General features: G+C 41.2%; 1 protein-coding gene across 1 annotated transcript in view; it reads left to right on the top strand.

Annotated features, from left to right (window-relative positions):
- Positions 1–1,140: 1,140 nt before the first annotated feature.
- The window catches only part of amh (anti-Mullerian hormone), a 26,294-nt gene continuing 17,446 nt past the window's right edge, over positions 1,141–9,988 (top strand). The window contains exon 1 of the mRNA XM_043720679.1: positions 1,141–1,927. Within this exon, the coding sequence (XP_043576614.1) occupies positions 1,141–1,927 (787 nt within the window). The remainder of the gene's footprint in view (positions 1,928–9,988) is intronic.

Genomic DNA, 9,988 nt, shown 5'->3' with positions numbered 1-9,988 from the left:
TGTGTGTGGTTTCTATTTGTAATTGACCGACTCTCTGACACCAACCTACTGTATTCAATATTTCCTCGTAAGACAGTCCCTTCATACTTGGTATAAGCTAAGCGAACCTTATCTGGACTGCTTCCAAAAATGCCAGTATATCTTTCCTTCGAGATGAGATCAAAATTGTTCATAGTATTCTAACTGTGATCTGACTAATGTATTTGACGATTTTGGGGTTTTATATACCATTCCCTTTTAAATAAAGGTCCAAGTTCCATTTACCCCTTATATCACTGAACTTCTTGTGACTCATGGATGAACACTTCCAAAACCCTATGTTCTGTAGCTTTCTGCAGTCTTTCTCCATTTATATCGTATTCATTTCCTCTATTCTTCCTGTCAAAGTGCATAACCTCATATGATATTCCTCCTGCCATGTGTTTGCCCATTTGCTTAACCTGCATAATCTCTCTGCAGATTCACCAGTTACCACACAGTTATTTGCAAACTACTACAAATAGTACATTCACTTTCTTCATAGAAGTGATTGATATATATTGTAAATAACTGTTGTCCCAGCACTGTTTTCTGTGGCACTCCACAAGTTACAGGTTGTTATGCTGAAGATGCCCCTTTATTTCAACGCTCTGTTTTTTGTTAGTTAGTCAAACCTCTATCCATGTTAATATACCATGCCCAATAGTCTGGGTTCTTAAGTAGCTTAATATGTGGTACCTTATGAAACATGCTCTGAAAATCCAAGCATACAACATCAACTGCTTTACCTTTATTTATTCTGCTTGTTCCCTCCTCAAAGGATTATTGTAAATTTATCAGTCATGATTTCCCCCTAATTTCTATTTTTTCTGCCAACTATTTTTTGCTGAAAATCTTTAATTCAGATGTTGGCAGGTATTGTAAAGTATTACTATGTGATTATGGTAACCTTAGTTCTGATTTCGAGCGTTATCTTGAAATGAGTGTTACTGGATCCATGCTCTCCTTAAGCATTAAGTAATGATGCTATCAACCATATTATATTCAAATCCAATTATAATATCCTTGTTTATCCTGTGTTTTCAATGTAACATAATTCCTGTGCAGCTAATACTGTAGCATAAAAAGGAATCCAGAGCTTTTTGGCACATTTTCCATTGTATGATATCCGTGAAAGAAAATACAAGGTCTGCTTTTGTTCTAAAAATATCTACTAAACACTCCTTCACCGGCTTTAATGCAACACAATCAACAAGGCTTATCTCCACAAAGACAAAGCCAACGCTTGCACTATATTCTTCAGTCTTCAACAAAGCCAGATCAATCATGGAAGCTGTTTCAATTCTTGTGGTTTTTCACTTATCCATTTTACTAATTCACGCTCTTCCTGTAGAACAGAACACCAGGAAAGGCCATGAAAATGTGGAGGAATCAGCTATCAACCAGCCAAAAAAAATTCCTGATCTCCATTCAGCAGAAGCACAAGAAAACTGCTCTGTGGACAGTGAATCTGTGTGCAATACAAAATCACTTTCTGCACAAGGAACAGCAGCAAAACTATTACAGTCATCAAATGAAGGTGATAAGGTTGCCATGAACATATCCTCCCCTAACGAGGTACAAAGAGAATCTCCATTTGCTAACAGAAGTCAAGAATTGTACACAATCTCTAATCAGAAAAATCCACATGCTTTTAAAGATCCGGTGTGTAGGCTGCAAAGAGATGAAGAAAACTTTAATTATTTTGAAGTGTTTGGTGCCATTACTGGATATGAACATAGGTTTATTGAAGATGTGGTTTTATACAGTGACAATCATATGGCTAAGTTTGGAATTTGTTCTGGTTCACAAAAAAGGCATACAGCATTTCTCTTTCTTCGAAGCCTGGCACTTCATATAAAAGCTGATGCAGAAATGGTGAGATTAATGGCGCTACACCTTTCTGAAGGTAGGAAGTTAATTACTTATATTCAAGAAGGACTAGTTGAAGATATATGACCTAATGCTATGAGGTTGATCTTTATACACACTACTAAATTTAAAAAAAAATGTTGGATATAAAGATGACAAAAGAAGTAGGACTGTGGTTTATCATCCAAGAACAGTACAATTAATTTTGCGAATGCTAAACCTAAAGGAAACTTAGGCAGAAAACTGAAAGATGAGTTTCATGCACAAATAATTATGAATTGGAAGCTCCTCTAGTGTGAATCCCAGTATAGTTATTGTGCAATTTGGTTTAAAATCTTTCTGTTGAAACTTACTCTTCAGCTAAGTTTATTCTTCAGAGTAAACCCCTATAAACCCTGTAATTAGAATCAATTTCTTTAAGAAAACTGCAATTAGGTTATATATAGTATCATTTATGCCTCATTTGAATAAGAAGAATCAATGAATGATATTGATGCATGGTTATGTTACAAATGTAACTGCAATACTCTGAACAGATTATTATCTTCTCAGAAAACAGTAGTGTGTGTGTGTGTAAGTGTGTAATAAGCAATAAGCAAGCAGTTAAGTCTGTATAGGGAAATTTATAAATTTCGTTCCTTGATGTCCTTTGTCTTCCACATAAAAGCGCTCTTCCAATGAAAAAGCAAGGGCGACTTAAGAGGAAATAGATCTGGGACCAGAAGAATTCCAAACAGGTAAGTTTAAGAAGGAATCTTTGTGGTCAAGACTGCTTATGAACAGGCTCTGTAGGGATAATAGAGGCCTGTGCTGCACCAGACTCCCCAAACATGAGCCTGAGATCTTTTCCAAACCATGCTTCCGATGATGAAGTGTATACAACCATTCATTTCCTGGTGACTTCTTGCAAGATAGTTATGAATATTCTCTTCTGAGGACCAGCTGATGAGGTTGACTATTTTCAGGTCGACAATTTACTACATTGGGTCAAAGAGCTTAGACCTGGAAGTTAAAATAGCCTTGTCTTTAACACTGCCAAGTTCAGGGTGATTTGGTGATTGCTTTGCTCCTTCGTGATTGCCCTTAACTTCTTTTTAAAATTCAATTGCTGTCTAAAACCAGTCATCTTTTAAAGAAGAATGAAGACATATGTAAAAAGTCTGATATTTACTTTTAAACTGTGTTGAGAGTCACTGATAAAAATTTGTGTGATGGTTATCAGCTGCATTGCAAAATATACAAGTGAATATTTTACAGACATTTCACCACAACAGACAGAAGTGAATGGTAAAAATGAACTTCCAATTCAAGTGCCTGGTTACCGGTGGGTATCTAATATTGGAGAAATAGAAGATAAGGGAAGAATAGGAGAGCTTGAGACTAGAAATCCAAGATGGAGGACAGGGAAAACTTCTGGCTGTAACAGGCTCCTTCTTTTTTGAGGTATTTTAGGTGTTGGAGGTGATTTCCTTAAATTCCAGGAGCAGCAATTACAGTTTTATATGCTGTTGCATTGTTTTGGAACTTTGTAGAAAAAAAATTCAAAACAATGGCACTTTTAAAAGGGAGAGGAACAGACAAAGGTAGCACATAGTGAGGTCAAAGCAGGAGAGAGAGAGAGAAAGAACCCCACACTGCTAACCGACACAGCAGTGAACCTGCGCAGTTACTGCCTTTGCTGTTGAATTCATGCATCGCTGGACATTGAAATGCATCTGGGAAAATTAACAGTGAAATTCACAACTGATCTTGGAGCAACCTGTTAGGAGAGGTCACAGCACAGAGACATATAAGTGAATTGTTTTAAGTGTGGTCTTGGGGCCTTGCTGTAAGTCTGCAGTAGTGAATAGAGTGGTTTCTTTTTTTTTTAGATTAGATTACTTACAGTGTGGAAACAGGCCCTTCGGCCCAACAAGTCCACACCGACCCGCCGAAGCGCAACCCACCCGTACCCCTACATTTACCCCTTACCTAACACTACGGGCAATTTAGCATGGCCAATTCACCTGACCTGCACATCTTTGGACTGTGGGAGGAAACCGGAGCACCCGGAGGAAACCCACGCAGACACGGGGAGAACGTGCAAACTCCACACAGTCAGTCGCCTGAGGCGGGAATTGAACCCAGGTCTCAGGCGCTGTGAGGCAGCAGTGCTAACCACTGTGCCGCCCACTTTCTTGATTGTATGTCTTATTGAGATATGTCTCTTGATTAAACTTAAAAATATAAGCCATAAGTGTTAAGTTAGCCTGGAGCAGTGCTTTATAGATGAATTAGATGGTGCTATTTTCTGGGTCTGCAGATTGGAAGAAGCAAAAATGGCCCTTAGTAGAGTGATATACTCTTATCAAGTGTGGGTGTTTAGGGAGAGTTTACGTGTTACTGAAGATTTTATCTGCAATAAATGTCGGTTGTGAATCCTATCAGATCAAATGGAAAGGTTGGAGTGATGGTTAGAGGCAATGAGGAATTTACAAGAGCAAGGGGGTGTGATGGATGGCAGTTATAGGAAGGGAGAAAAGTCACAGATACAGTCACATAGATGAATTAACTCTAGGAAGAGTAAAAGAGGTAGGCAGGTAGTGCAGGAGTCTTCTGTGGAGAAAGTGAGGTCTGCAGATGCTGGAGATCAAAGTTGAAACTTTATTGCTGGAACAGCACAGCAGGTCAGGCAGCATCCAGGGAACAGGAGATTCGACGTTTCGGGCACAGGCCCTTCTTCAGGAGTCTTCTGTGGCCATCCCCATTTCAAACAAATATGCTGTTTTGAAAAATGTTGGGGGTAATGGATTCTCAGGGGAATGTCACATGAACAGCCAAGTTTCTGGTACTGAGACTGGCTCTAATGCAATGAGGGGTATGTCTTTTTCCAAGAGATCGATTGTGTTAGGGGACTCTCTAGTCTGAGGTACAGACAGACGTCTCTGTGGCCAGCAGCGAAAAATCAGAATGGTGTGTTGCCTCGCTGGTGCCAGGATCAAGGATGTCTCTGAGTGGGTGCAGAATGTTCTCAAGGGGAAGAGGGCCCAGGAGGAGGTCATTGTACATATTGGAACCAATGATATAGGAAAGGAAAAAGTTGAGATTCTGAAGGGAGAATACAGGGAGTTAGGCAGCAAAAGAGGTCCTCGAGAGTAGTAATATCTGGATTACTCCCAGTGCTACAAGCTCGTGAGGATAGAAACAGGACGGTAGAGCAGATGAATGCATGGCATAGGAGCTGGTGTATGGGAGAAGGATTCACATTTTTGGATCACTAGAATCTCTTCTGGGGTAGAAGTGATCTGTACAAGAAGGACAGATTGCACCCGAATTGGAAGGGGATTAATATACTGGCAGGGAGATTTGCTAGAGCTGCTTGGGAGGATTTAAACTAGTAAGGTCAGGGGGGTTAGACTCAGGGAGATAGTGAGGTAAGAGATCAATCTGAGACTGGTACAGTTGAGAAAAGGAGCAAGCCAAAGGACAAAGCAGAGAACAAGGTAGGAATGATAAATTAAACTGCACTTATTTTAATGCAAGGGGCCCAATAGGGAAGGCAGATGAATTCAGGGCATGGTTAGGAACATGGGACTGGGATATAATCGCAATTACAGAAAAGTGGCTTAGAGATGGATAAGACTGGCAGCTTATTGTTCCAGGATACAAATGCTACAGAAAGGACAGAAAGAGAGGCAAGAGAGGAGTGGGAGTGGCATTTTGGTAAGGGATAGCATTTCAGCTGTACTGAGGGAAGGTATTTCCAGAAATACATCCAGGGAAATTATTTGAATGGAACTGAGAAATAAGAAAGGGATAATCACCTTACTGGGATTGTGTTATAGACCCCCTAATAGTCAGAGAGAAATTGAGAAACAAATTTTTAAGGAGATCTAAGTTATCTGTAAGAATAATAGTGTGGTTATGGTAGGGGATTTTAACTATCCAAACATAGACTGGAATTGCCATAGTGTTATGGGTTAAGATGGAAAGGAATTTGTTAAGCATGTATAAGAAAACGTTCTGATTCAGTATGTGGATGTACTGACTAGAGAAGGTGCAAAATTTGACCTACAATTGGGAAATAAGGTGATTGAGGTGTCAGTGGGGGAGCACTTTGGTGCCAGCGACCATAATTCTATTAGTTTTAAAATAGTGATGGAGAAAGATAGACCAGATCTAAAAGTTAAAATTCTAAATTGGAGAAAGGCCATTTTGATGGTGTTAGGCAAGAACTTTCAAAAGCTGATTGGGGGCAGATGTTCACAGGTAAAGGGATGGCTGGAAAATGGGGAAGCCTTCAGAAATGAGATAACGAGAGTCCAGACACAGTATATTTCCTGTCAGGGTGAAAGGGAAGGCTGGTAGGTATAGGGAATGCTGGACGACTAAAGAAATTTGAGGGTTTGGTTAAGAAAAAGAAGGAAGCATAAGTAAGGTATAGACAGGATAGATCGAGCGAATCTTTAGAAGAGTATAAAGGCGGTAGGAATATACTTAAGAGGGAAATTAGGAAGGCAAAAAGGGAACATGAGATAGCTTTGGCAAATACAGATAAGGAGAATGCAAAAGGTTTTTACAAATACATTAAGGGCAAAAGGGTAATTAGGGAGAGGAATATGGCCCCTCAGAGATCAGCAAGGTGGCCTTTGTATGGTACAGCAGGTGTTAGGGGAGATACTAAATGAGTATTTGCATCGGTGTTTACTGTGGAAAAGGACATAGAAGATATAGAATGTAGGGAAATAGATGGTGACAACTTAAAAATGTCCATATTACATAGGAGGAGGTGCTGGATGTCTTCAAATGCACAAAAGTCGATAAAACCCCAGAACCTGATCAGGTGTAGCCTAGAACTCTGTGGGAAGCTAGAGAAGTGATTGCTGGGTCCTTTGCTGAGATATTTGTATTATCGAAAGTCACAGGTGAGGTGTCGAAAGACTGGAAGTTGGCTAACGTGGTGCCAGGGAACTGTAGACCGGTGAGCCTGACCTCGGTGGTGGGCAGGTTGTTGGAGGGAATCCTGAGGGACGGATGTACATGTATTTGGAAAGGCAAGGATTGATTAGGGATAGTCAACATGGCTTTGTGCGTGGGAAATCATGTCTCACAAACTTGATTGAGTTTTTTGAAGAAGTGACAAAAGAATTGATGAGGGCAGAGAGGTGGATGTGATCTATATGGACTTCAGTAAGGTGTTTGACAAGGTTCCCAATGGGAGACTGGTCAGTAAGGTTAGATCTCATGGAATACAGGGAGAACTAACCATTTGGAGACAGAACTGGCTCAAAGGTAGGAGACAGAGGGTGGTGGTGGAGGTTGTTTTTCAGATTGGAGGTCTGTGACCAGTGGAGTGCCACAAGGATCAGTGCTGGGTCCACTACTTTTTGTCATTTATATAAATGATTTGGATGCGAGCATAAGAGGTACAGTTTACAGATGACACCAAAATTGGAGGTGTAGTGGACAGCAAAGAAGGTTACCTCAGAGTGCAATGGAATCTTGATCAGATGTGTCATTGGGTTGAGAAGTGGCAGATGAAGTTTAATGTAGATAAACGTGAGATGCTGCATTTTGGGAAAGCAAATCTTAGCAGGACATATACATTTAATGGTAAGGTCTTCGAGAGTGTTGCTGAACAAGGAGACCTTAGAGTGCAGGTTCATAGCTCCTTGAAAGTAGAGTTGCAGGTAAATAGGATAGTGAAGAAGGCGTTTGGTATGCTTTTCTTTATTGGTCAGAGTATTGAGTACAGGACTTGGGAGATTATGTTGCGGCTGTACAGGACATCAGTTAGGCCACTTTTGGAATATTGTGTGCAATTCTGACCTCCATCCTATTTGGAAGGATGTTGTGAAACCTGAAAGGGTTCAGAAAAGATTTACAAGAATGTTGCCAGTGTTGGCGAATTTGAGCTATAGGGAGATGTTGAATAGGCTAGGGCTGTTTTCCCTGGAGCGTTGGAGGCTGAGGGTGACATTACAGAGGTTTATAAAATCATGAGGGGCATGGATAGGATACATAGACAAGATTGTTTCCCTGGGTTGGGGGAGTCCAGAACTAGAGAGCGTAGGTTTAGGATGAGAGGGGAAAGATATAAAAGAGACCTAAGGGGCAACCTTTTCATGCAGAGGGTGGTACTTGTGTGGAATGGGCTGCCAGAGGAAATGGTATAGGCTATTACAATTGCAGCATTTAAAAGGCATCTGGATGGGTATATGAACAGGAAGAGTTTGGAGGAATATGGGCTGGGTGCTGGCAGGTGGGACTAGATTGGGTTGGGCTATCTGGTCGGCATGGACAAATTGGACTGAAGGATCTGTTTCCGTACTTTATATCTCTATGACTATGACTCTAGAAAGCACATGATTCACAGCAAGTACTATCTCAAGTAGAGTGTATCACAACAAAGGCAACTTCCGGTCAAAGTTGAGAATCAATTCATGAAGAAAAATCTGGGTTTCTCCAGCACTTTCTGTGTTTATTTCAGATCTACAACATTCCACTTTTGTTTCAATGAACAAAGAGCGCTGGACTCACCTGAGAGGTTGTGACCTTGTTTCATGAAGAGTTGCAGGGATAATTGGCTATTTGCTGTGTTCAGCCTACCATGATGAAGATCAGTTTCTATAGCAAGCAATTGTTGAGGCAACGACAGGAAGAACCCTCTTTGTTCACTTTGATTCTTCCATTATTGCTTTAATTTGCAATTCTATTAAGTACATACTTAGTGCATTTTCCTGCTGTTTTACCCCTTTCAGTTTTTTTAACTTCACATTCTTTCTCTGTTGCCATGCTGTTAACTATTCCTTTGATTGAAGGGAATCTTTTATGGACATCTGCATAGCCAGTTGGCAAATTGCACAGAATACATAACTCTGGCAGACTTGCGAACATCAAATCTTCTGCTGCCCATGAGCTAACTTGTACCAAGTCTCCTCCCTGTTGATTGTTTGTAGCACTCACTTGAGTGAGTTGCAGCTAGCTATGAAGATATCTTGAAATGCGGAGCTGAAAGCCTCTGTAAAAATGTAAAAAAATAGCATTCTTGAGAGATACTTTTACTGAATGTGTAACTAAGGACTGCATGTAGATACAGTTGGAATGAATGTGGTCAGTTGAAGGTTGAGGTGCAGCCTCTGCTCACTTACATCAGTTATATGGGAGATGATGCCACATACCTCAATGGTCTACTCCCCCACTACACAGGCCACTTTCTGATATATTGCAGAAGCATGAAAGTAGATAATTCTACAATTTAATATTGCTTCTGAAATATCACTTTATTCTTCTCATTCAACTGTGCTGAGTTTTTAAATAATAGCTTATGTTTTAATTATTTCTTTTTATTCCTCTGCACATCTTGATCCAATCTTTCTTTCCCTCTTTTTGTTTCATTCGATACCCAATCTCTCCCTCTTCATTCTGACTGCAGCCTTTAAAATGATTGACATCCATTCCAACACCTAACATCGACTTGACACGGACATGTTTTACAAACCCACCGACTCCCACAGCTACCTGGACTATACCTCTTCCCATCCTACCTCCTGCAAAAATGACATCCCGTATTCCCAATTCCTCCGGCTCTGCTGTATCTGCTCCCAGGAGGACCAGTTCCACCACAGAACACACCAGCTGGCCTCCTTCTTTAGAGATCGCAATTTCCCTTCCCACGTGGTTAAAGATGCCATCCAACGCAACTCGTCCACATCCCGCACCTCCGCCCTCAGACCCCACCCCTCCAACCGTATCAAGGACAGAATTCCCCTGGTGCTCACCTTCCACCTTACCAACCTTCGCATAAACCAAATCATCCGACGTCATTTCTGCCACCTCCAAACGGACCCCATCACCAGGGATATATTTCCCTCCCCACCCCTTTTCACCTTCTGCAAAGACTGTTCCCTCCGTGACTACCTGGTCAGGTCAACACCCCCCCAACAACCACCCTCCTGTCCTGGCACCTTCCCCTGCCACCGCAGGAATTGCAAAACCTGCGCCCACACCTCCTCCCTCACCTCCATCCAAGGCCCCAAAGGAGCCTTCCACATCCATCAAAGTTTTACCTGCACTTCCACCAATATCATTTATTGTATCCGTTGCTCCCGATGCGGTC

Source organism: Chiloscyllium plagiosum, chromosome 31, assembly GCF_004010195.1.
Source record: "Chiloscyllium plagiosum isolate BGI_BamShark_2017 chromosome 31, ASM401019v2, whole genome shotgun sequence".
Lineage (NCBI taxonomy): Eukaryota > Metazoa > Chordata > Chondrichthyes > Orectolobiformes > Hemiscylliidae > Chiloscyllium > Chiloscyllium plagiosum.
The sequence above is the reverse complement of the archived record's forward strand: the minus strand, read 5'-3'. Positions and strand labels throughout refer to the sequence as shown.